We start from the raw sequence: 27,539 nt of genomic DNA, 5'->3' as shown, positions 1-27,539 counted from the left end.
GTCATAAAATGAGTTGATCGAATCCGAGGGAGTCGAAAAGGCTAACAATTGGAGGTGCGGGTTGCATTCGGGTGGTCGTTTCTTTTTTTTTTTCTTCACATTTTCATTTTTTAGCTGGGATGGCCTTCGTCGCCCTATGAGGTGGGTTTAATAATGGCCTGCTATACCTTCGCATTTAAGATTAAAGCCTACGCCTTTTTTTTCACTGTGCAACTTTGTATGGTTTTATCACTACAACTTTAGGAGCTGGAGACGTTTCATTCAAACAGGCACACAGAAATGAGGCAGCAGCTTCGCCAGCGATGACTACACACCGCGCAAATCGTCCACACATCCCGAAGAGAGGCGTCTTCAATGCCACCTCACTCGGCTCTCCTGACCAACCACAGCTGGGGAGGTAAACTGCCGATCGGGAGAATGCAGTCTGGGCGCTCCCTGAGATTGGTCTTATTACTGATGATGAGGGGATTAAACTGCAACCCCATCGCCATATGGAAATAAAAAATAAAGAAAACTCGGGAACGACACAGATGCACTTGAATGTCAACTGGAGCTTTAGAGTCCAAAAGAAATAAAAAACCCAAAGCCAACTCACGCGCCGCCCGGGAGAGTCTGGAAGCTTGGCGGAGCTTATTAACAAAAGACAACTCGGGAGTTTAAAAGAAAAAAAAATCAAATCAAACGAGCCTAGGAAAGAGTGACAGACACCTCGCGCCTTTTGCTGTTCCTTTCTCCGTACTGACATTATATTTAAACAAAATCCTTCCCGACTTCCTTTCTTTGCAGGTGAACTCAATTTAGAGGATCCGAATCTCGGATTTCTTGCCGTCGAACACAATGACAGCTGCCAATGCTTCCCTTCATCTGTCTCAGCGAAACAACTCATCTGCCAACCAAACAGGTCAGTTTGCTCCGATGCCATTTAAAGTGAAATGTGATGTATACTCCGAGTTTATGGGGGGGGGGGGGGGAATATTTTTAATTGTTTTCAATGGATTTGAACATCTCGTTATCAAAGGCGCTATACAAAATATTGGTGTTCTCCTTCTCTTTAATTATTATCTTTGTGATTTTCAATCCGCTTATCTTGATGAGGGTTGCTGTAGCACCCCACCAGCCCACCTTATCCTCGGTAACTTCATCCAGCAGCCCTTGAGGAGTTCCCAGAGGCTCCCAGGCCATTTGAGGAATAACCCCTCTCTCCCCCCCCTCTTCTTGGGTATGCCCTGGGTCTTCTCCTGTACCCGCTTATGGGGGCACCCTAAGGACAAACCACTTTTGGATCCGGAGAAACTCTTAACAAGCAGGGGTGTCAAACTCCAGGCCTGGAGTGGCTGCAGGTTTTCATTCTCACCCTTTCCCTAATCAGTGACCAGTTTTCACTGCTAATTAATTTATTTTTCCCTTCATTTTAATAGCCCCGTTTTTAAGGATTTAGTGCTCTGAATTGATTTGTTTCTTCATTAAATGACAGCCAAACAGAAATGAGACGTGAACCGAGCCAACAGATGATCAGCTAAATTGGGGCTTCAAACTCCAACCAGACACGCCAATTCTTGCTGTTAATTAAGTCCGTTATTTAATTCCATGGCTTATTGCTGCTCTCATTCTGCCACAGCAGACATTTCCAAAACTGTTGATTTTCTAAGAAAATGTTTTGAAGGGCGGCATGGTGGCGCAGTGGGTAGCGCTGCTGCCTCGCAGTTGGGAGACCTGGGGACCTGGGTTCACTTCCCGGGTCCTCCCTGCGTGGAGTTTGCATGTTCTCCCCGTGTCTGCGTGGGTTTCCTCCCACAGTCCAAAGACATGCTGGTTAGGTGGATTGGCGATTCTAAATTGGCCCTAGTGTGTGCTTGGTGTGTCCTGCGGTGGGTTGGCACCCTGCCCGGGATTGGTTCCTGCCTTGTGTTGGCTGGGATTGGCTCCAGCAGACCCCCGTGACCCTGTGTTCGGATTCAGCGGGTTGGAAAATGGATGGATGTTTTGAAGAACTGAGAGATCAATCTTACTGAGACCTTCACCTCTCTTTATTTTCAGATATTGTATGATGGACACTGGTTAGCTGGTCACGTGGGGGCTCATTATTGTTTGTCTGCTAATTAAGGGAGAAAGAAACAACTAAGGGGTCTGAGTCAAGTTAATTAAAACTAAAGCAAAAGAAGTTAATTAGCAGTAAAAGCTGGTCACTAATGAAGAAGATGGTTAGAATGAAAACCTGCAGCCGCTGCGGCCCTCCAGGACAGGAGTTTGACACCTGTGCATTACAGGAGCCATGTTCATTTGGCCCTAGTGTGTGCTTGGTGTGTTTGTGTGTGTCCTGCGGTGGGTTGGCACCCTGCCCGGGATTGGTTCCTTGCCTTGTGCCCTGTGTTGGCTGGGATTGGCTCCAGCAGACCACCGTGACCCTGGGTTCGGATTCAGCGGGTTGGAAAATGGATGGATGGATGGATGTTCATTTCCCAAAAAACTTATCCATGTGAAGGTTCCGGAAAGAATCTATATTTATTTAGATTACTCCTTTAACAAACATGAATAGCTGATGTTAGATTTGTGAATGGTTTTGATAGGACCTGCCTATTTAGCATCACAGTAAAAAAAATCCCACTCATTGACTAGGAAGATGTGGCAATTTTGACCCAGGTACCAACGCTGGAGTGGGCAAAACTCAACTGCATCTTAGCAAAGGCATCTGTCTGTTAAAAATTGTGAAATGACATTTAACACTTTACAGTGCCCATTAACCATCACAGTAAATAATTATATATGAGATAGTGTGCCATCTTTGCCAGTCAACTTCACCCAAGTATCCGCGACAGACCGCGCAAAACTTAATTGCGAATTTAGCAAAGACATTCTCAAAACCCTGAAAACTGGCCCAACGTGATGCAACTCATTGAACCCCTGTAGGTAAAAATGGGTAATATCTATTTTTCATATAATCGATTTTAATGAGGACGGTGGCTGCCTCACAGTTCGCTTCCCGGGTCCATCATTGCGTGGAGTCTGCATGTTCTCCCCGTGTCTGCGTGGGTTTCCTCCCACAGTCCAAAGACATGCCGGTTAGGTGCATTGGTGATTCTAAATTGTCCCTGGTGTGTGCCCTGTCGCCCTGCTCGGGATTTGTTTCTTGCCTTGCGCCCTGTGTTGGCTGGGATTGGCTCCGGTAGACCCCCGTGTCAGGATATAGCGGGTTGGATAATGAATGGATGGATTTTCATGATGCAAATTAATATTTACTTTGCAGATTTTTTATTTCTTGTTGACACTGAATAAGTAATTGGTTTGCACAACCTATCTGAATAGCCAACCAAATAAAGAGCTGCGAATAACTATCATAATAAGAAGTCTCTTATCGCAATCACAATCACTCAGAATGGATTCGTTCAGAGCCGCCAATCAACCCAGTGTCACGCGAATGGAGAAATCCGAGCAGCAGCCGTCAAGTTTAAAAATAAGGGGTGTGTGAAAAGAATATTGTGGATTCTTATCTAAGGAGATGTTCCGCAACAAAAACACATCCATGATACTGACGTCCAAGTTAACGATTTAATTGTCGTATGTTTTTATTTAGGGTACTTTACAATCGCCGTTCATTTTCAGATTATTTATTCGCTTGATGGTTTAAATGGTGTAGCGCCCAGAGAGGGTCGCAGATTGAGAAACCGTCCATGAAAGAAGCGCGGATAGGACAAAGCACTTAAAAAGAAGCGCTTCAGATTCAGACGCGTGTACCTTCTGATTAAGTCCGGCGATTTGAGGGCGCTAGATTGTTTTGTGCCCTAGGCCAAGTTTATTAGTAGCCAACCGACTGTTCAGTAGATAACCCGTGCGACTGGGATTATATCCCCCCATTTTATGATCGGCACCCTAGGCTAATTCGCTTTAATGATCCCCGTGTGAGTGGCGTGTGGTTAGGCCGGCGGCTTGTATGCGCTGGCAAGCCGGGTGCGCCTGCTTGAGTCACAGAAGAACCGAACCGCCGGGAAGTAGAGCAGGACCGGACGGGTGAGAAACTAAAAGCCTTACCACCCGATTTCCGCAGACTACTAAAATTCATTCCCCTGTCGGTCGCATCACCGGTTCGTTGCTATATTTTTTTATCTTTATACCTTATTTTATTTTTTTTACAGCAGAGCATATCAATCTACCGTTAGCGGTACCGAACAGGCCCGGTCTTAGGTATTATGGGGCCCTAGGCGAAAGGGGGGTCCAGGGGCCCCCTGGAAGCTCTGTGAAATGCGTGAAAATTAGACCAAGGAGTCAATCCGGGGCCCTAAGCGGTCGCCTACTTCGCCTATGCCGGGCCTGATTGGGACAAATAATGCTGTAGTATATTTAAGTATATATGACAATTGCTCACTCTGACAATTTGTTTTGGGGGCCCTAAGCTATAGCTTGTGTAGTTTATACGTAAATCCTGCACTGGTACCGAAGGCAGCCTCGAGAGTTGGACACGTTTTCCTTTTATTTGTCAGCTATGTTAAAGCCACTCACCCGGACGTTTGGCAGCTTAATAATCCTCCATCTTCTTACAAGATGCCGTAATGCCAGTGAAGAGTAACACACAGAGGCACGGCATTCTTTTCGGGGTGTTGCGATACGCAACTGCACACCAACAGCTGTCCGCTTCTTCACTTTAAACGGCCCGCCAAATCTCTCTGATACTCCACTTTAGCCTTTACTTCTGATAATTATATATACAGCGTGTATTTTTTTTTTAATAATGTCTTGCATTAAAGACCTCGTTGTGTCCATCCATCCGTTCATTATCTACTTCACAGTCCCGTTCAAGGACGTGGCACTCAGGGCCGGATTTATATGAAAAGAGGCCCTAGACTATTCCACTTATGAGGCCCTTTCACCTTCCATTTTTAAGTTTGTAAATTACATGAGAGATAATAAAATACGTAATACGCGTTGATCTTAACCAATACATTTTTATGTTTGTTTATTAGTCATATGCGTAGAATTTCTCCTTATTTTCGGTTCAGTGTTTCAGTGTTCACTGTTTTTAGAATATCCATCCATCCATCCATCCATTTTCCAACCCGCTGAATCCGAACACAGGGTCACGGGGGTCTGCTGGAGCCAATCCCAGCCAACACAGGGCACAAGGCAGGAACCAGTCCCGGGCAGGGTGCCAACCCACCGCAGGACACACACAAACACACCCACACACCAAGCACACACTAGGGCCAATTTAGAATCGCCAATCCACCTAACCAGCATGTCTTTGGAATGTGGGAGGAAACCGGAGCGCCCGGAGGAAACCCACGCAGACACGGGGAGAACATGCAAACTCCACGCAGGGAGGACCCGGGAAGCAAACCCAGGTCTCCCAACTGCGAGGCAGCAGCGCTACCCACTGCGCCACCGTGCCGCCTGTTTTTAGAATAGTGTAATTTTAATTTTGCTAACAATTTGAATGTAGGCCCCTCTTGATCTTGAGGCCCTAGGCTGAAAACTAGTTAGCCTATAGGAAAATCCAGCCCTGGTGGCACTCCTAAAAATGCTGGCTCATTAAATGACATTTTACGGTTCTTTACTGGGTTGCATGTTTCCTTGTAGAACCCTTTCATGACAGAACACCAATCCATTCTGTTGGTTCTTTGTGCTTTGAAAAACTTCAATATGGGGGGGGTCAGGAAGTGAAACCTTTAATGTATGGTAGGCTAACCTAGCAGGACACTAACAGGTTAAGAAAACCTGCTTGTGGTGTTCTATGCAGCGACGATCCTTTTTAAAAACCATGACGAACTGGTATTACAAATCTGTTACCAGCTAGTCATGGCTGCATAACTGTATGAGCCCATCATGGATGTGAAGAAATAAAAGTTCTTTGTGGAACCTTCATGTGAAAATCTTTTGGGAACCAAAACTGGTCCGCCTATGGCATCACTCTGTGAAACCACACTGGCACTTTATTTTTTTAAAAATGGGATTGGGTTTGGTAGCATTATCGGAAGCAAGACTGTCAAAATTATTATAGCATTGCAGACATAATTATTAAAATAAATTTGCAAATCAAATGCATTGGGAAATGTGACAATAAATAACTGAATGTTATTGGGCATATGTGGCATGAAATGTGTTTGGTGCTAATTTGTTATGCACTTTGTAAATTATTTCCACATTTATTTTAGTGACACTGCACAGTTGAATTAAGCCTTGAAATGAAAGCGGTCACTTTCACTCATCAAAGATGGGCTCTAGCTAGTACTGTTTTTGAATTGGTGCACTGTCAGTAGACCAGATATAAATCTTTGGTCATCAAAGGCCACATCAACAGCAGATTCCCCCCCCCCCCCCCCAAATGCTGAATTAATTCTGGGTGTCTTTGCTCCATGCAGTAATTCTGGGTAACAGTTTCTTGCGCTCAGATACACCCCGGACACACGCAATCATAGCTCAGAGCATGAACTTCACCGACGATTCACCAATCAAAACAGAGCATTCGCTAGAGCCCACCTTCTCAACTCTGACTGGCGGAAAAGAGAGTTTACATTTCAAGGTGTGCATCATGTTGTGTGCAGTCACTATGAATACGTCAACGTGCATAAATAAATAAGCGATCAACACTTTTTATGACATTTATTTATGCTCACATATGATTTTGTTACTGCGGTGGGCTGGTCCCTGAAAACTGACCCAACGTGATACAACTCATTTGAACCCCTGTTGGTAAAAATGGGTAATATCTATTTTTCATATACTCGATTTTAATGAGGGCGGCGGCACGGTGGCTGCCTCACAGTTCGCTTCCCAGGTCCATCATTGCGTGGAGTCTGCATGGGTTTCCTCCCACAGTCCAAAGACATGCCGGTTAGGTGCATTGGCGATTCCAGATTATCCCTGGTGTGTGCCCTGCGGTGGGCTGTCACCCTGCCCGTGGTTTGTTTCCTGCCTTGCGCCCTGTGTTGCCTCGGATTGGCTCCAGCAGACCCCCCGTGACCCTGTTGTTAGGATATAGCGGGTTGGATAATAGATGGCTGGATGGATGATTTTGTTATTACTGTTTGCGATTTGCAGGGGATAGGGGCACATGACCCCCATGAATGCGAAAATCCATGAATACATTGATGGCCATGATTACTGCATATTCCGAATTTGCTACACTAAACGATCAGCGCGCAAGCAAATCACGTGTGAGAGAGGCTGGCTGCTGAGACGAAGTGCAGGGCAGATGTTAGTATGTAGTACCATCAGAAAGGAACTGTCACAGGAGGTGTTATGAATGATTTATGACCTTAAGCCCCGCCCCCAAAATATGATTGACTTTAAGCCCCGCCCCAAAATATGAAAATATAGTTTGATATGATTTATAAATTATAAACTCATGACACGTGGGTTAATTTTATAAACACTAGATTCAAAACTAATATTAAGAAATGAAATATACACTTATCTTACCCGCGTAGCCACGCATAGCCGTGAATTTCTAAAAACGATATAAAATATTCACTCCCCCCGCATCTTTATATTCATGAAGGATAGGCTCCTTCTTGGAAACAACTACCGTGAGATGTCCCCGAATATTTCTTTTTACTTCTACCTGGCGGAAAGCACAATTAGAATCATACCAAGCTGTGCTGAATCGGGGATCCCGTAAATCGAGCATTCTGTAAAATCTTGTTTGTTTTCAGTTTCTTAGGAGCATTCACAAGACCGTCCATTCTATCTGCTTTTGTGTGTCGTGGCGTTTTCACTAAATGACTAGTTTTATACAAGAACTCTTTCGTTGACTGACGCAGTCGAGTGGAGCGACATGCCTCTCCCCTAACCCTATAGGTGGTTAGAGAGACAAAGGCGTACCTCGTGGGTGTGGGTATTGTTAATGGGGAGTGATAAGGGCTCAGTTTACAAAAGAACCACCCTAAAAGGCGGGTTGAGAGCTTATCAATTATGACGGTGGTCCAACCCCTCATTATCACTCCTCACCCCTAGGGGCGGGCGATATTTCATAAATCATCCATCCATCCATCCATTTTCCAACCCGCTGAATCCGAACACAGGGTCACGGGGGTCTGCTGGAGCCAATCCCAGTCAACACAGGGCACAAGGCAGGAACCAATCCCGGGCAGGGTGCCAACCCACCACAGGACACACACAAACACACCCACACACCAAGCACACACTAGGGCCAATTTAGAATCGCCAATCCACCTAACCTGCATGTCTTTGGACTGTGGGAGGAAACCCACGCAGACACGGGGAGAACATGCAAACTCCACGCAGGGAGGACCCGGGAAGTGAACCCAGGTACCCAGGTCTCCCAACTGTGAGGCAGCAGCGCTACCCACTGCACCACCGTGCCGCCCATTTCATAAATCATATTTTCATAAACTATATTTCATATTTTGGGGCGGGACTTAAAGTCATCAATCATATTTTGGTGGTGGGGCTTAAGGTCATAAATCATTCATAACACCTCCTGTGACCATTCCTTTCTGATGGTTCTACTGGCGTTCTTTGGTAAACTGCAACTTTTTACAAACTTTTTTACTAAATATAACAAAATTGTGACAATTTATGGTAGTAAATAACAAAAATGATTAAAATTACAGAAACAAAAGAAATCCAATGAAGCACAAAACGTTAAACACTCACGACACGGTCCATCATCACTGATGGTTGGTGTGGTTATGAAACGAAATCCCCTGTAAAGAGCCTCCTCAAAGTTCTGTCCTACCGTAATACCGACGCAAGTGAAGAATTGTAGAAGTTGTGGCGCTCCCCAGACAAAGGCATTTTCCATCCCAGGCAAAATCGCACAAAGAACAGGACACAAACATAAATCTGGAGAAAACTGTAACCTGATGGGTGTCACTGTAATCCAATTGTACAGCGAAGCGTTGAAACAAAAACCCAAACCCTGCTGGCTTCTTTTACATTTACACTTATTTGCTTAACAGATGCTTTTATCCAAAGCAACTTACAAAAAAGGTAAAACAATCGAGTAACATTAGGCTAGGGCCTGTTTGTTCAGCAAGTGTAACAGGACGGGTAACAAAAGTTATAACAACTCAAATTTACAATCAGCTTATATATAAACATCTATGTGTGGAAGAGTGTCTGTCCCGGAAGTGAGAGGTGGAGTCAAGGTAAAGGCTCCGCCTCCGAGGAAACAGAAAACTTGCTTAGCCGCTAATAACACAAGCAAGGCCATCACATCAGCAAACGAAAGAAGAAAGACAAAGTCGCTTAGCCGCTAACATCGGCAAACCGGTAACCCTTTTACTTTTCCTCCTGCCGGTAATGCATAAATGAGGCAAGCGCGTCGATAAAACGAATCCTCCTAGGAGAAAGACGCCCAGAGTAGATCCTTTCAATTATCTGACATTTCTACATTTCAATTTTTTTCTGACGATTTCAATAGTTTCTAGGACCCCGGGCTTTTTACAGCGCGGGCTCACACAGCTAGTAGATTATAATCATTAAAGCAATTATGTAAATTAACCAAGAGTATAAAAATATTGCAAAGTTTATTTTTTCACTCACTTTTAAAACTACCACCCACATCTTTTTTTTTTTTTTACCCATCAGCCCTCACAGCAACTGCAGAAGCCGCCCAATGATAATGCTCCTGGGGCTGCTGGGAGTTGCAGTCCATTTAAGTAGCATTGTAACATCATTGTCTGTAGTTTTCAGCAATAGGTCACAACTCTCAAAATAACTTCCATTTAGTTATTGAAGACAAACCTGCAAACAGGTGGATCTGCGAATCATAAACCCACACATCGCTAGGGCTCACCTGTATTTATTTATTGTCACATTTCCAAATGCATTCATTTTGAACAAACTATCTCTCCATACTTACGCACCGGCAGACTTGTGGTGAATTCCTCTCCAGCATGTGTTTTCTCAGGATGTTTGATTCCTGCCCTCTTCTTGATGTCTTCACAGCACACACAGGATCTCTTACGTTTCCTTGAGTTACATGCATTCTCAATGATTTGCCAGCTCCTTCCATTCTCTGAGGGACCTCCTCAAACAGGCGCTCATCACATTACCGAAACGGCACACTGCCTGGTAATCCCTGCATTGCTATTTCAATCTCCTGTGCTGTGGGGTTCAAGACCCCTGAAAAGTGTTTGAGTGTGCTGTCAAAGAGATGGGGACAGTTCACTTTCACTCACAGGTAACGACCCCACCTCATCCATACCATCCTCAGATCTTGAACTCATACAATGAAATAATTTAGGTGACTCCTAAATAATAATGTCCTTTTAAAATGTTTTCATTTTAGATCTTCCATGGTTGGTTTCATATTCACCACCCATCTCTGAAGAACAGGGTCTGCAATCCAACAGTTCATTTCTCAGACAGTGTACTTGTCCATATTTCCTCAAGGCCATGTCACATTAGATGACTTTTCCAGCAAATTTTACTCAGAGACATCACTTACAGTGCATCCAGAAAGTATTCACAGCGCATCACTTTTTCCACATTATGTTACAGCTTTATTCCAAAATGGATTAAATTCATTTTTTTCCTCAGAATTCTACACAGGCGCCACGGTGGCGCAGTGGGTAGCGCTGCTGCCTCGCAGTTGGGAGACCTGGGCACCTGGGTTCGCTTCCCGGGTCCTCCCTGCGTGGAGTTTGCATGTTCTCCCCGTGTCTGTGTGGGTTTCCTCCAGGCGCTCCGGTTTCCTCCCACAGTCCAAAGACATGCAGGTTAGGTGGATTGGCGATTCTAAATTGGCCCTAGTGTGTGCTTGGTGTGTGGGTGTGTTTGTGTGTGTCCTGCGGTGGGTTGGCACCCTACCCGGGATTGGTTCCTGCCTTGTGCACTGTGTTGGCTGGGATTGGCTCCAGCAGACCCCCGTGACCCTGTGTTCGGTTTCAACGGGTTGGAAAATGGATGGATGGATGAATTCTACACACAACACCCCATAATGACAACGTGAAAAAAGTTTACTTGAGGTTTTTGCAAATTTATTAAAAATAAAAAAACTGAGAAATCCCATGTACATACAGTGGTGTGAAAAACTATTTGCCCCCTTCCTGATTTCTTATTCTTTTGCATGTTTGTCACACAAAATGTTTCTGATCATCAAACACATTTAACCATTAGTCAAATATAACACAAGTAAACACAAAATGCAGTTTTTAAATGATGGTTTTTATTATTTAGGGAGAAAAAAAAATCCAAACCTACATGGCCCTGTGTGAAAAAGTAATTGCCCCCTTGTTAAAAAATAACCTAACTGTGGTGTATCACACCTGAGTTCAATTTCTGTAGCCACCCCCAGGCCCTGATTACTGCCACACCTGTTTCAATCAAGAAATCACTTAAATAGGAGCTGCCTGACACAGAGAAGTAGACCAAAAGCACCTCAAAAGCTAGACATCATGCCAAGATCCAAAGAAATTCAGGAACAAATGAGAACAGAAGTAATTGAGATCTATCAGTCTGGTAAAGGTTATAAAGCCATTTCTAAAGCTTTGGGACTCCAGCAAACCACAGTGAGAGCCATTATCCACAAATGGCAAAAACATGGAACAGTGGTGAACCTTCCCAGGAGTGGCCGGCCGACCAAAATTACCCCAAGAGCGCAGAGACGACTCATCCGAGAGGTCACAAAAGACCCCAGGACAACGTCTAAAGAACTGCAGGCCTCACTTGCCTCAATTAAGGTCAGTGTTCACGACTCCACCATAAGAAAGAGACTGGGCAAAAACGGCCTGCATGGCAGATTTCCAAGACGCAAACCACTGTTAAGCAAAAAGAACATTAGGGCTCATCTCAATTTTGCTAAGAAACATCTCAATGATTGCCAAGACTTTTGGGAAAATACCTTGTGGACTGATGAGTCAAAAGTTGAACTTTTTGGAAGGCAAATGTCCCGTTACATCTGGCGTAAAAGGAACACAGCATTTCAGAAAAAGAACATCATACAACAGTAAAATATGGTGGTGGTAGTGTGATGGTCTGGGGTTGTTTTGCTGCTTCAGGACCTGGAAGGCTTGCTGTGAAAGATGGAACCATGAATTCTACTGTCTACCAAAAAATCCTGAAGGAGAATGTCCGGCCATCTGTTCGTCAACTCAAGCTGAAGCGATCTTGGGTGCTGCAACAGGACAATGACCCAAAACACACCAGCAAATCCACCTCTGAATGGCTGAAGAAAAACAAAATGAAGACTTTGGAGTGGCCTAGTCAAAGTCCTGACCTGAATCCAATTGAGATGCTATGGCATGACCTTAAAAAGGCGGTTCATGCTAGAAAACCCTCAAATAAAGCTGAATTACAACAATTTTGCAAAGATGAGTGGGCCAAAATTCCTCCAGAGCGTTGTAAAAGACTCATTGCAAGTTATCGCAAACGCCTGATTGCAGTTATTGCTGCTAAGGGTGGCCCAACCAGTTATTAGGTTCAGGGGGCAATTACTTTTTCACACAGGGCCATGTAGGTTTGGATTTTTTTTCTCCCTAAATAATAAAAACCACCATTTACAAACTGCATTTTGTGTTTACTTGTGTTATATTTGACTAATGCTTAAATGTGTTTGATGATCAGAAACATTTTGTGTGACAAACATGCAAAAGAATAAGAAATCAGGAAGGGGGCAAATAGTTTTTCACACCACTGTAAGTATTCACAGCCTTTGCTCAATACTTTGTCGATGCACCTTTGGCAGCAATTACAGCCTCAAGTCTTGTTGAATATGATGCCACAAGCTTGGCACACCTATCCTTGGCCAGTTTCGCCCATTCCTCTTTGCAGCACCTCTCAAGCTCCATCAGGTTGGATGGGAAGTGTCGGTGCACAGCCATTTTAAGATCTCTCCAGAGATGTACAATCAGATTCAAGTCTGGGCTCTGGCTGGGCCACTCAAGGACATTCAGAGTTGTCCTGAAGCCACTCCTTTCATATCTTGGCTGTGTGCTTAGGGTCGTTGTCCTGCTGAAAGATGAACCGTCACCCCAGTCTGAGGTCAAGAGCGCTCTGGAGCAGGTTTTCATCCAGGATGTCTCTGTACATTGCTGCAGTTATCTTTCCCTTTATCCTGACTAGTCTCCCAGTCCCTGCCGCTGAAAAACATCCCCACAGCATGATGCTGCCACCACCATGCTTCACTGTAGGGATGGTATTGGCCTGGTGATGAGCGGTGCCTGGTTTCCTCCAAACGTGACGTCTGGCATTCACACCAAAGAGTTCAATCTTTGTCTCATCAGACCAGAGAATTTTCTTTCTCATGGTCTGAGAGTCCTTCAGGTGCCTTTTGGCAAACTCCAGGCGGGCTGCCATGTGCCTTTTACTAAGGAGTGGCTTCCGTCTGGCCACTCTATCATACAGGCCTGATTGGTGGATTGCTGCAGAGATGGTTGTCCTTCTGGAAGGTTCTCCTCTCTCCACAGAGGACCTCTGGAGCTCTGACAGAGTGACCATCGGGTTCTTGGTCACCTCCCTGACTAAGGCCGTTCTCCCCCGATCGCTCAGTTTAGATGGCCGGCCAGCTCTATGAAGAGTCCTGGTGGTTTCGAACTTCTTCCACTTACGGATGATGGAGGCCACTGTGCTCATTGGGACCTTCAAAGCAGCAGAAATTTTTCTGTAACCTTCCCCAGATTTGTGCCTCGAGACAATCCTGTCTTGGAGGTCTACAGACAATTCCTTTGACTTCATGCTTGGTTTGTGCTCTGACATGAACTGTCAACTGTGGGACCTTCTATAGACAGGTGTGTGGCTTTCCAAATCATGTCCAGTCAACTGAATTTACCACAGGTGGACTCCAATGAAGCCGCAGAAACATCTCAAGGATGATCAGGGGAAACAGGAGGCACCTCAGCTCAATTTTGAGCTTCATGGCAAAGGCTGTGAATACTTAAGTACATGTGCTTTCTCAATTTTTTTATTTTTAATAAATTTGCAAAAATCTCAAGTAAACATTTTTCACGTTGTCATTATGGGGTGTTGTGTGTAGAATTCTGAGGAAAAAATGAATTTAATCCATTTTGGAATAAGGCTGTAACATAAGAAAATGTGGAAAAAGTGATGCACTGTGAATACTTTCCGGATGCAGTGTACATCTAGGTTTTTGTACAGTGTGGGTGTACATACGTTAGACCTGTTTTATCAACATGTAAAGGCACTTTGCAGCAGTGTCCAGTAAGAATGTAATATGAGTGTCTGACTGCACTTATATTGCAATTAGGGCACCTAACGAGAATGAACCTACTTGAATGAAGCTACCCATTAACATTGTCGTTTTGACGCCATTCCTGTATAACTTTGGCTTTATGCTTGGGCTTGTTCTCTTTCTGGAAAACAAATCTTCTCCCAAGGTGCAGGTCTCTTGCAGACTCCAAGATTTCTTTGTATTTTGCTACATTCATTTTACCCTCACAAGCCTTCCAGTGCCTGCTGCAGAGAAGTATCCCCACAGCCTAATGCTGCTGCCACCACCATGCTTCACGGTGGCGATGGTGAATTTTTCATAATGTGCAGTGTTCAAGCCTGACATTTAAATCTAATGGCCAAGTAGCTCAATTTTGCTCTCATCAGGCCATAAAACCTTCTCCTGGATGACTTTGCTGACTGTGTCTTCCAACAAAGCAGAGATGTCCTGTGTGATTCCTTGGCTGATGAAGCACCAGGGCAAAAGTTGTTACCTGCACCAATCTCTCCAGTCTCTGGCACTGTAGATGATGACTATTTCAGAGTTCTCACTGATCTTCTGCTTGCGTGATCACTCAAATTTGTGTGGATGGCCTGCTCATACATTTCAGAACAAGTCATCCACCTGGAGCTAAGCATGTTCAAGCCTGGCCAGTACTTGGATGGGAAACCAATATGGAAAAGCTTGAGTTGCTGCTGGAAGAGATGTTAGTGAGGCCATCAGGGGTCGCTTATCTTGTGGTCTTTGTGCAGAGCCCAATGTGGCGGGTACAGTGACATGGACACCGTGCTGTAAAAATTGGCACCATCCTTCAGATGAGACGTAATACTGAGGTTCTGACTCTCTGTGGTTATTAAAGATCTCTGCATCTTTCAGGGTGTTTCCCAAGGTCCTGCCTAAATTGCACACCACAACCTGGTCACTCAGGACCCCTAATGATCCCGTTCCTTATTGGTTACCTACCTATCTCTCGTTCTGTCTCACATGTGTGGTGAGTTTACTGGTGCAAAAATAGCTGCTGTTCCATCATCTAGTTAGATGTTTATGAAGCGATTCCCTACTGCGTACCTAAAGAGCTTTGGGGGTCTAGAAAAGTGCTATATAAATGTAATGATCTTCTCAAAGTTATTTAAACAAACGATTATGGATTTCAGGGGCAGTGGACACAAAGCAGAATCCATTTCTGGATGATACACGACAGCACTATATAGCACAGTCAATCACTCATCCACTCCCCCACGCTCATTTACACAGGACCTCTGTGGAAGCAATAAACAGCCTAACCGACAAATCAATTTGGAGGATTATTGGAAACCAGAACACCTCAAAAAAAACACCCATGGAAAAGGAGACACCATACACACTTCAAATTGATAGTGCCAGCCTCTGTAGTTGAGGGTCTGGGTGCCTGGAGCTTAGAAGTAGCATTACTAACCACAGATGCCATTGTGCTGCCCCCGTCTAATGAATGAATGAATGAATGAATCCATCAGATAGATCATCTTTTATAGCTTTCACAATTACGAGGCATTTCACAAACAGCCAACATGACACTGAAAAATGCAGCCAACAATGGCAGTAGCTGATGCAAAAAGAGAGGTGTGTGAAAAAATCCAAGTTGAGCCGTTTTGATGGGAGTCAGAGCAGCCGCACATTATTTTGTTAAGAGGACGTCGATATTGCGGGGAAGCACTTCAGGGCCGACACACAATAGAAAACAATCTGAAGAAAGATTGAAAAAGAGACGTTTTCATTTAGCTAGAAGAAAAGGTTACAATAATGACCTCTAATTTCAGTACAAGCAATTTTGTCTGACGTTGTCCTTTGGCCCCCTGAGAGAACATTGGCACTCTGCTCTGTCAAATAACGGCTCTCGGGGATTAAAACGGCAAGAATGAGAGATGTGGCAAACGGATTCTCGAGCCAAAAGGCTGCTAATCCGCCCCCTTTGGAGTTCAGTGGAGGGGTTTCACCCTAGCTTTTATATTAAGCAGGTTAACATTTTTGAGATGAAGCCATTTCCTTTGACATATCTGGAGAATAAAGAAAGCAGTTGAGTTGTTCCTTGTGGAAAGCCACAACAGGTAAGCAGTTTGCACGTCTGCCTCATGTGTGACTGACCGGAGCGATAGATGAATGTCACAGAGGGCCATCGATTGTCTACACACGCAAGGGGCTCAACCTTGACATTAAAGGATCCCAACAGGCAATTATTTACAGCTTTATTTATTTATTTTAGTCAAGAAAGAAAAAGGGAAGAAGAGCAAAGCTAAACCAGGAGAGGGAGACAACACATCTAGTTTTAATTCATTTATAGTATTATTAGAATTAAATTGTAAATTACAATGACTGTCATAATATAGTCAATTATTTAAATGGGTGTCAGATAAGGTAAGGAACATGTTTGTGTACAGAGAACACTTTTGCAGGCGTCATTCCTTTTCCTACCTCCTCTAGTTTGCACAGTATATCTAAAAATTACTTCAGCCCCCTTTTTACTGTATGACAAATAGCAGATTTTAAAACCATAAACAGTCATATTGGCGCAGAAAGAGGACAGACAAGGCAAGGCAGTTAGCTGGTGGACACTGGACAAAGCAAGGCAGATGCCCACCATATAAGTCAAATATGAGGGGGCGGTGGTGTGGGGTGTTCATTCATGCACAAGTGTTCACAAAAGGCCTCTAAGGTTCATTTTATATTGATGGACAAGTCAATACAGGAAATGGCAAAATTATTAGCCTTGGTTTACATGTGCTGCCTGCAACAACGACCTGTTTAACGTTCACTCATCACTCAACATAGACAGGAGTGGAGAAGGCTGGTTACCTCTGTGGCAAATATATTGGTGATGGCCGAAGTTGGCCAACTCCACGTCAAATATATTGGTGATGGCTGAGGTTGGCCAACTCCACATCAAATATATTGGTGATGGCTGAGGTTGGCCAACTCCACGTCAAATATATTGGTGATGGCTGAGGTTGGCCAACTCCACGTCAAATATATTGGTGATGGCTGAGGTTGGCCAACTCCACATCAAATATATTGGTGATGGCTGAGGTTGGCCACCTCTGAGTCAAATATATTGGTGATGGCTGAGGTTGGCCAACTCCATGTCAAATATGAGGTTGGCCAACTCCACGTCAAATATATTGGTGATGGCTGAGGTTGGCCAACTCCATGTCAAATATATTGGTGATGGCTGAGGTTGGCCAACTCCACGTCAAATATATTGGTGATGGCTGAGGTTGGCCAACTCCATGTCAAATATATTGGTGATGGCTGAGGTTGGCCAACTCCACATCAAATATATTGGTGATGGCTGAGGTTGGCCAACTCCATGTCAAATATATTGGTGATGGCTGAGGTTGGCCAACTCCACATCAAATATATTGGTGATGGCTGAGGTTGGCCAACTCCATGTCAAATATATTGGTGATGGCTGAGGTTGGCCACCTCCGGGTCAAATATATTGGTGATGGCTGAGGTTGGCCAACTCCACGTCAAATATATTGGTGATGGCTGAGGTTGGCCACCTCCGGGTCAAATATATTGGTGATGGCTGAGGTTGGCCACCTCCGGGTCAAATATATTGGTGATGGCTGAGGTTGGCCACCTCCACGTCAAATATATTGGTGATGGCTGAGGTTGGCCAACTCCACGTCAAATATATTGGTGATGGCTGAGGTTGGCCAACTCCACGTCAAATATATTGGTGATGGCTGAGGTTGGCCAACTCCACGTCAAATATATTGGTGATGGCTGAGGTTGGCCAACTCCACGTCAAATATATTGGTGATGGCTGAGGTTGGCCAACTCCACGTCAAATATATTGGTGATGGCTGAGGTTGGCCAACTCCATGTCAAATATATTGGTGATGGCTGAGGTTGGCCAACTCCACGTCAAATATATTGGTGATGGCTGAGGTTGGCCAACTCCACGTCAAATATATTGGTGATGGCTGAGGTTGGCCAACTCCACGTCAAATATATTGGTGATGGCTGAGGTTGGCCAACTCCACGTCAAATATATTGGTGATGGCTGAGGTTGGCCAACTCCACGTCAAATATATTGGTGATGACTGAGGTTGGCCAACTCCACGTCAAATATATTGGTGATGGCTGAGGTTGGCCAACTCCACATCAAATATATTGGTGATGGCTGAGGTTGGCCAACTCCATGTCAAATATATTGGTGATGGCTGAGGTTGGCCAACTCCACGTCAAATATATTGGTGATGACTGAGGTTGGCCAACTCCACATCAAATATATTGGTGATGGCTGAGGTTGGCCAACTCCACATCAAATATATTGGTGATGGCTGAGGTTGGCCACCTCCGGGTCAAATATATTGGTGATGACTGAGGTTGGCCAACTCCACATCAAATATATTGGTGATGGCTGAGGTTGGCCACCTCTGGGTCAAATATATTGGTGATGACTGAGGTTGGCCACCTCCGGGTCAAATATATTGGTGATGGCTGAGGTTGGCCAACTCCACGTCAAATATATTGGTGATGGCTGAGGTTGGCCAACTCCACGTCAAATATATTGGTGATGGCTGAGGTTGGCCAACTCCACGTCAAATATATTGGTGATGGCTGAGGTTGGCCAACTCCACGTCAAATATATTGGTGATGGCTGAGGTTGGCCAACTCCACATCAAATATATTGGTGATGGCTGAGGTTGGCCAACTCCATGTCAAATATATTGGTGATGGCTGAGGTTGGCCAACTCCACATCAAATATATTGGTGATGGCTGAGGTTGGCCACCTCCGGGTCAAATATATTGGTGATGACTGAGGTTGGCCAACTCCACATCAAATATATTGGTGATGGCTGAGGTTGGCCACCTCCGGGTCAAATATATTGGTGATGGCTGAGGTTGGCCACCTCCGGGTCAAATATATTGGTGATGGCTGAGGTTGGCCACCTCTGGGTCAAATATATTGGTGATGACTGAGGTTGGCCACCTCCGGGTCAAATATATTGGTGATGGCTGAGGTTGGCCAACTCCACGTCAAATATATTGGTGATGGCTGAGGTTGGCCAACTCCACGTCAAATATATTGGTGATGGCTGAGGTTGGCCAACTCCACGTCAAATATATTGGTGATGGCTGAGGTTGGCCAACTCCACGTCAAATATATTGGTGATGGCTGAGGTTGGCCAACTCCACGTCAAATATATTGGTGATGGCTGAGGTTGGCCAACTCCACGTCAAATATATTGGTGATGGCTGAGGTTGGCCAACTCCACGTCAAATATATTGGTGATTGCTGAGGTTGGCCAACTCCACGTCAAATATATTGGTGATGGCTGAGGTTGGCCAACTCCACGTCAAATATATTGGTGATGGCTGAGGTTGGCCAACTCCACATCAAATATATTGGTGATGGCTGAGGTTGGCCACCTCCGGGTCAAATATATTGGTGATGACTGAGGTTGGCCACCTCCGGGTCAAATATATTGGTGATGGCGGAGGTTGGCCAACTCCACGTCAAATATATTGGTGATGGCTGAGGTTGGCCAACTCCACGTCAAATATATTGGTGATGGCTGAGGTTGGCCAACTCCACGTCAAATATATTGGTGATGGCTGAGGTTGGCCAACTCCACGTCAAATATATTGGTGATGGCTGAGGTTGGCCAACTCCACATCAAATATATTGGTGATGGCTGAGGTTGGCCACCTCCGGGTCAAATACCTTGGGGTTGGCTGAGTTGGGCTACCTCTGCATCAAATATCACAGCAATGGCCAGATGTCGCACCCCAGCCTGACCGACCCAGCCCTTACAGCCAATCCTTATCCCGAAGTTATGGATCTGGCTTGCCGACTTCCCTTACCTACATTGTTCTAACATGCGTGCAGTGAGTGTGTACGCCTGATGAGCCCAGAATTAGGGCGAAACACGTGTCGCGTACTCTTTGCATTATTTGACAGTAAAACTATTTTCAACCATTCTATGATCTGCTTCTCGCAACTTAAAGAGGGCACCGTGGCGGATGTTAGCTGACTTGCTGACCAACCACAAGCGTTACCTGGTAGGTAACCACCCATACAATCAGATTGTGATTCAGACTACGAATGCCATATATTACTTCTGTCCTACCCTCCTCATTTGACCCACTCCAATTCGCCTTCCGCTCCAACCGTGCCACAGAGGATGCCATATCTATTGCACTCCATTTTTCATTGGAACATCTGGAGAATAGAGACGCTATGGTCCGCATGTGGTTTGTTGATTTTAGTTCGGCTTTTAATACCATCATCCCTCAGAATTTGATCAGCAAACTGGGCCCATTGGGACTGGGCATACCTCTGCAAAACTGGATATTGGACTTTCTAATGGATAGGCCACAGTACGTATGGGTAGGAAAGAATAAATCAGATACCATCTCCTTGAGCACAGGTTCTCCACAGGGGTGTGTTCTAAGTCCCCTCCTCTTCATGACCCACGATTGTTGTGCCAAGTTCAGCACAAACCAAATTATTAAGTATGTGGACCACACAACAGTGGTGGGTCTCATTCGAGGTGACGGGGAGGGGGATTACAGAGAGGAGGTGAAGTCATTTGTGGAATGGTGTGATAAAAACAATCTGATACTGAATGTCAAAAAAACAAAAGAACTGGTGATCGACTTCAGGAAGAAACAGCTGATACACATCCCGGTCTACATTAAGAACACTGCTGTGGAAATTGTGCAGTCTACTAAGTTCCTGGGAGTAAATGTGACGAACAACCTCACCTGGTCCCTGCACACCTCCTCCGTCATCAAGAAAGCTCACCAGCGCTTGATCTTTCTGCGGAGGCTAAAGAGGGCCCATCTCAGTAAGTCAGTCCTCACCACTTTTTACAGAGGGACCATAGAGAGCGTGCTAACCAGCAGCAGCTCTCTGTGGCAGGAGAGCTGCAGCGCTTCGGACTGGAAAGCACTGAGGAAAGTGGTGAGGGCTGCGGAGAGGATCATTGGAGCCCCGTTGCCAAATGTACAAGATTTGGCAAAACAACGCTGTCTGGCCAGAGCTGTGCGGATTTCTAGAGACCCTACTTATCCTGCCTCTGAACTCTTTTCCTTCATGCCCTCAAGCAGAAGGTACCGCAGCCTGAAATGTAGAACCACCAGGTTTAAAAACAGTTTTTTTCCTACTGCCGTTCGTCTTTTAAATGAAGCATTTTAGTATTTTATTGTAGGCTGATTTTTAACTGTGTTTTTATTAATGTCTTGTGCATCGTATTTGCTTTCTGCAGCACATCTTGGATGTTCTGCTGAATGACAAATAAAATTGAATTGATTGATTGATACAGTGGTGTGAAAAACTTTTTGCCCCCTTCCTGATTTCTTATTCTTTTGCATGTTTGTCACACAAAATGTTTCTGATCATCAAACACATTTAACCATTAGTCAAATATAACACAAGTAAACACAAAATGCAGTTTGTAAATGGTGGTTTTTATTATTTAGGGAGAAAAAAAAATCCAAACCTACATGGCCCTGTGTGAAAAGGTAATTGCCCCCTGAACCTAATAACTGGTTGGGCCACCCTTAGCAGCAATAACTGTAATCAAGCGTTTGCGATAACTTGCAATGAGTCTTTTACAGCGCTCTGGAGGAATTTTGGCCCACTCATCTTTGCAAAATTGTTGTAATTCAGCTTTATTTGAGGGTTTTCTAGCATGAACCGCCTTTTTAAGGTCATGCCATAGCATCTCAATTGGATTCAGGTCAGGACTTTGACTAGGCCACTCCAAAGTCTTCATTTTGTTTTTCTTCAGCCATTCAGAGGTGGATTTGCTGGTGTGTTTTGGATCATTGTCCTGTTGCAGCACCCAAGATCGCTTCAGCTTGAGTTGACGAACAGATGGCCGGACATTCTCCTTCAGGATTTTTTGGTAGACAGTAGAATTCATGGTTCCATCTATCACAGCAAGCCTTCCAGGTCCTGAAGCAGCAAAACAACCCCAGACCATCACACTACCACCACCATATTTTACTGTTGGTATGATGTTCTTTTTCTGAAATGCTGTGTTCCTTTTACGCCAGATGTAACGGGACATTTGCCTTCCAAAAAGTTCAACTTTTGACTCATCAGTCCACAAGGTATTTTCCCAAAAGTCTTGGCAATCATTGAGATGTTTCTTCGCAAAATTGAGACAAGCCCTAATGTTCTTTTTGCTTAACAGTGGTTTGCGTCTTGGAAATCTGCCATGCAGGCCGTTTTTGCCCAGTCTCTTTCTTATGGTGGAGTCGTGAACACTGACCTTAATTGAGGCAAGTGAGGCCTGCAGTTCTTTAGACGTTGTCCTGGGGTCTTTTGTGACCTCTCGGATGAGTCGTCTCTGCGCTCTTGGGGTAATTTTGGTCGGCCGGCCACTCCTGGGAAGGTTCACCACTGTTCCATGTTTTTGCCATTTGTGGATAATGGCTCTCACTGTGGTTCGCTGGAGTCCCAAAGCTTTAGAAATGGCTTTATAACCTTTACCAGACTGATAGATCTCAATTACTTCTGTTCTCATTTGTTCCTGAATTTCTTTGGATCTTGGCATGATGTCTAGCTTTTGAGGTGCTTTTGGTCTACTTCTCTGTGTCAGGCAGCTCCTTTTTAAGTGATTTCTTGATTGAAACAGGTGTGGCAGTAATCAGGCCTGGGGGTGGCTACGGAAATTGAACTCAGGTGTGATACACCACAGTTAGGTTATTTTTTAACAAGGGGGCAATTACTTTTTAACACAGGGCCATGTAGGTTTGGATTTTTTTTCTCCCTAAATAATAAAAACCATCATTTAAAAACTGCATTTTGTGTTTACTTGTGTTATATTTGACTAATGGTTAAACGTGTTTGATGATCAGAAACATTTTGTGTGACAAACATGCAAAAGAATAAGAAATCAGGAAGGGGGCAAATAGTTTTTCACACCACTGTATATATATATATATATATATAGTGGATGCTAGGGGTTGCTGTTGCCCTGTGAAACCCACCAGACAGACATCCAAGACACACTTGTAAAAAGCACCAAGAAGAATTTTAATACTTTTCTTCCAATACAGTGCACAAAGCACCACACTCGCCACAATTCTCCAACAATAATCAATACAAATAATCCATAACAATAATTCTCCCAGCAGCTCCATCACTCTACCACCCAACTCCGGCTCACTGCTGGGTCTTCATCAGTCCTTTAAATAGTCCATGACCCGGAAGTGCTCCTTCTCTTTTCCTGGGTCAATGCCACATCCGCAGTCCTCAAGTAGCCCGGAAGTACTGCAGGCTTCCGTCCTTGCGACTCCGAAGTACTTCTGGGTTGTAGTAAGAGTAGGAGTCCCCAGGTTCTTTGTGAGCTCCCCTTGGCGGCACCCACAGCACCCAACAGGGCCGAGGAAACGGACTCCATGTCCCAGGATGCCCTGAGGGAATCTGGGGAACCGTTGCCATCCAGGAGAGCTACCACTTAGTGTCCTGGGGGAGGCAGTGTCCTGAAAAGGCTACTCTTCTCCCTTCTTCCCGTTCTAGGATGTCCTGGCTGAACTGAACTACCGGCCGTCCTTCACAATACATATACATATATATATATATATATATATATATATATATATATATATATATATATATATAAAAAATGACAAAACATCTGGCGTGAGGGCTTAAGTGTAATGTCATCCAGCATCCACAAGAGGGCTGGAATGTACAATGAACAAAGGCAACAAGACACACAAAGAAAGAGTGGCATAAGGGCTAGCGTATCAACTGAACAAAGGTTCTAAATGCATGATATGATTGAAACAGACAAACTTACATTGTGCCCATTTTACTAAATTGGCCTTTTGCTATGCTAGTATTGTCACACAGTTTATTCACTTAAAAGCTCCATCTTATCTAAATTGTCCTAAAATAAAAACATGCTGAATATTACAAGTCTTATGTGATAAACTGAAAAAAACTAATTAGTATCCCTTATTACGGCTCGTTAACCATCACGGACACAAGAGCCCATTTTTATGGCTTGTAACCCTCTTATGGGAAAATCAAATCAGGTTTATTTTGTCACAGGGAGTTGAAGAAAATGATAGGCACTGTAAAGAGCATTCTGAACGAATCACTTGGCGGTGTTCACACTACAGTAATGGGTGTGAACTGCAGAAATTAGCTCCGCTGTCTGGCGAGGAAACCACACAATGGATAATGGCAGATAACCAGGAATCAGCTACTGTAAAGCTTTACGAAAGGACTTGACAGAATACAGGCTTGAGCAGATTTGTAGAAATGATAGATTTGAATACACAATGGAAGCTATGAAACTTGAAGGTACCCCTTATGAGTAGGGCCTGGAAGTCAGAGCAGACTTGTTACTATCGATGTCCAGAAAACGTACAGAAGCCATGAAGAAGGCTAACAAAATGTTAGGTTTATACATCACAGTGTGTAGAGTACAAGATTTATGGCAGATGACATTTAATGTAAGAAAATCAGAAGTAGGAAGTAGAAATGTTAGATTTGAATACACAATGGGGGTCTGCTGTGGTGGGCTGGCACCCTGCCCGAGGTTTGTTCCTGGCTTATGCCCTGTGTTGGCTGCGATTGGCTCCAGCAGACCCCTGTAGTTAGGATATAGCGGGTTGGATAATGCATGGATGGGGGTCTGTAGCTTAAACAGTATCCTTTATGATAAGGATCTACAAGTGACAGTCATATAATATAATATGCAGAAGCCATTTTGGAAGGCTAATAGAAGGTTGGGTTATACATCATGGTGTGTGGAGTACAAGTCAAGGACGGTTATGTTGAAGCTTTATAACACATTAGTAAGGCCTGGTCTGGAGTACTGTGTGTAGTTTTGGTCTCCATATTACAAAAATGACATAGCAGCACTAGAAAAAGTCCAGAGAAGAGCGACTCGGCTGATTTCAGGACTGCAGAGTAATGAGTTATGGGGAAAAGACTAAAGGAGATGACCATTTTGAGCGCATGCAAGTGGAAATTGAGGAATAATCATTTTAAACTTGTGAAATGAAATAAGAACCAGGGTGTTACTTTAAAAGGAGTTCAGCAAAGAGAAGAGGCTCACAGTTAAATTGTTCAGAGTTAATTTTACATAAATAATAGAGCAATAGATACATGGAATAAGTGACCAAGCAGTGTGGTGGACTGAAGGACCTTCAAATTCCAGCATGATATTATTTTGATGAAATTTGCTGGATAGAACTGGAGAACTTTATTGAGCTAAATGGTCCATTCTTGACAAATATTTTTCTAACATTGTAATTATTCAAAAGTCTATGACAGTAAAGAAGTAAGCATCCAAATTGTCACTATATGAGTATTTTTATATTTTCACTGTGCATAAAATAATGACCAGTCTTTTATGCTTTCTCTCCCCAACAGAGAAGTACGTTTCCTACAGCACCGTCATCATGCCAAGCATTTTTGGCACCATCTGCTTCTTGGGTATTGTGGGCAACTGCATTGTCATTTACACCATTGTAAAGAAGACAAAGTTTCGTGCCAAGCAGACAGTGCCGGACATCTTCATTTTCAACCTCGCTATTGTGGACCTGCTGTTTCTCCTGGGCATGCCTTTCCTCATCCACCAACTCCTGGGAAATGGCTCCTGGCGCTTTGGTGCTATCATGTGTACGATGATCACTGCCCTAGACACCAACAGCCAGATGGTCAGCACCTACATTCTAACCGTGATGACCGTCGATCGCTACCTAGCTACCGTCTACCCTATCCGATCCTCGTATGTACGCACGACATCTGTGGCGACGATCGTCATCTGCTTGGTGTGGCTGCTCTCATTGCTGACAATCATTCCAGTCTGGATGTATGCAGGTCTAATGCCTCTTAAAGACGGGTCAGTAGGTTGTGCCCTCATCTTGCCCAATCCTGCCATAGATATCTACTGGTTCACTCTCTACCAGTTTGCACTGGCTTTCGCGCTGCCTCTCATCATCATCTGCGTGGCCTATTTCAAGATCATGCAACACATGTCCACCACGGTGGCACCGCTTCCTCAACGAAGTCTCAGGGTACGCAACAGAAAGGTGACCCGGATGGCTGTGGCTATCTGCTTAACTTTTTTTATCTGCTGGGCTCCCTACTATACTCTGCAACTTGTCCACCTCGGCATCCAGAGGCCCTCCATCGCCTTCTTTTATGCCTATAACATTGCCATCAGCTTGGGTTACGTCAACAGCTGCATCAACCCCTTCCTGTACATTGTGCTCAGCGAGACCTTCAAGCGTCAGTTCATTGTGGCGATCCAACCAGCTCACGAGCCCTTCCGGGTCAATAATAGTACGACGGAAGCCAGCGTGAGCCTGAGGCTCGCACCTGAGTCCACACAACACTCACAGGTCTCCAAGGAGGTCTCTCCAAACCTGCTGCCTCTGACTGTAGCAGTTCCTTAAAAGAGATGCCAAGCAGAAAACATGATAGACCTGATGGACTGGAGAGATGTGCATCCAACCATCATAGTCATGAACTGGCTGGACAGTAGTGCCAGTCTAACCTGAACAGGACAGGAGAGAAGAGAGCCCCCTCTTGGCCTACATCATGAGAAATGGATGAGCGTGTCTCCAGAGATGTGCCATCTGCTCCCAAGTATCATACTGAGAGAATGAGAAAATCAGCTCTATCTCCATAAACATGGTGGTGTGCTTCTCCAACAAGGTCCTAGGCAGACAAACCTTAAAGACATGGGCACCCCTACCTGCCAAAACACTGGGATGGGCTGGGGTGGTCCACAGGCTGTGTTAGCATCCATCTCGAACAGCATCTTATACTTGGTATTTCTCTATCCCCATGACCTCAATTTCTTTTGCATTTCTCTGAAAGGTTTTGCTTTCTTTTTATTTATTTATATGGGACTCCTGAGAGAGAGAAGAAAAACGAAAAAAAAAAGTTATAGCTCAAAGACTTTGAGACTCTCTTGGTAACCAATAATGGCAACACTTATGCTCTCCTCTAGTCATTTCAGTTTCTTTCAAAGGCTGACTAATTAGTTAGAGCAATTTATGTAATCCCTTTGTAGCATTCAATTACGAAGAGAGGAAACAGATTTAATGAAAATTTTGATTTTTTTTTTTCCCCTTCTCCACTTCGCCCCTCAATCCGTACATTTCTATAATGACAATGCTTCACTTTGATCAGAAAGCATCCTGCTGTTTCAAGTAGGAGAACACCGTCCGCTATTGAAAGAATATCATAATATCGTGTGCTCTTTGCCGTGAAAGACTCGGGGCAGGAGTGACTCATTATTCTGCTTGTCAGGGCTGCAATATGAGCAGAAGTATAAAGGTAAATAAAGATGAAACCAAGAAAGGATAGGGGGGAGGCGGCAGGTTATGGGGTTGTTTTAAGATTTCAGAACAGAGCCCATAATTTTATCATCAAGTGCGGCTGAA

General features: G+C 44.4%; 1 protein-coding gene across 1 annotated transcript; it reads left to right on the top strand.

The window, feature by feature from the left end:
• The first annotated feature begins 742 nt into the window (after positions 1-742).
• Positions 743-26,561, top strand: mchr1a (melanin-concentrating hormone receptor 1a). The gene is made up of 2 exons (XM_051936302.1): positions 743-901; positions 25,516-26,561. The coding sequence occupies exons 1-2, from the start codon at positions 838-840 to the stop codon at positions 26,541-26,543; spliced, it is 1,092 nt and encodes a 363-aa protein (XP_051792262.1). The 5' UTR covers positions 743-837; the 3' UTR covers positions 26,544-26,561.
• The last annotated feature ends 978 nt before the right edge of the window (positions 26,562-27,539 follow it).

This window comes from Erpetoichthys calabaricus, chromosome 14 (assembly GCF_900747795.2).
Source record: "Erpetoichthys calabaricus chromosome 14, fErpCal1.3, whole genome shotgun sequence".
Taxonomy (NCBI): Eukaryota; Metazoa; Chordata; class Cladistia; order Polypteriformes; family Polypteridae; genus Erpetoichthys; species Erpetoichthys calabaricus.
Note: the sequence above shows the minus strand (reverse complement) of the source record. Positions and strands in the feature narration are given on the sequence as shown.

Coding starts and splice junctions, on each gene's coding strand:
- mchr1a (XM_051936302.1), top strand. CDS start 838: ATGACAGCTGCCAATGCTTCCCTTCATCTGTCTCAGCGAAACAACTCA. Junction 902..25,515: donor CTCATCTGCCAACCAAACAG/GTCAGTTTGCTC, acceptor TCTCCCCAACAG/AGAAGTACGTTTCCTACAGC.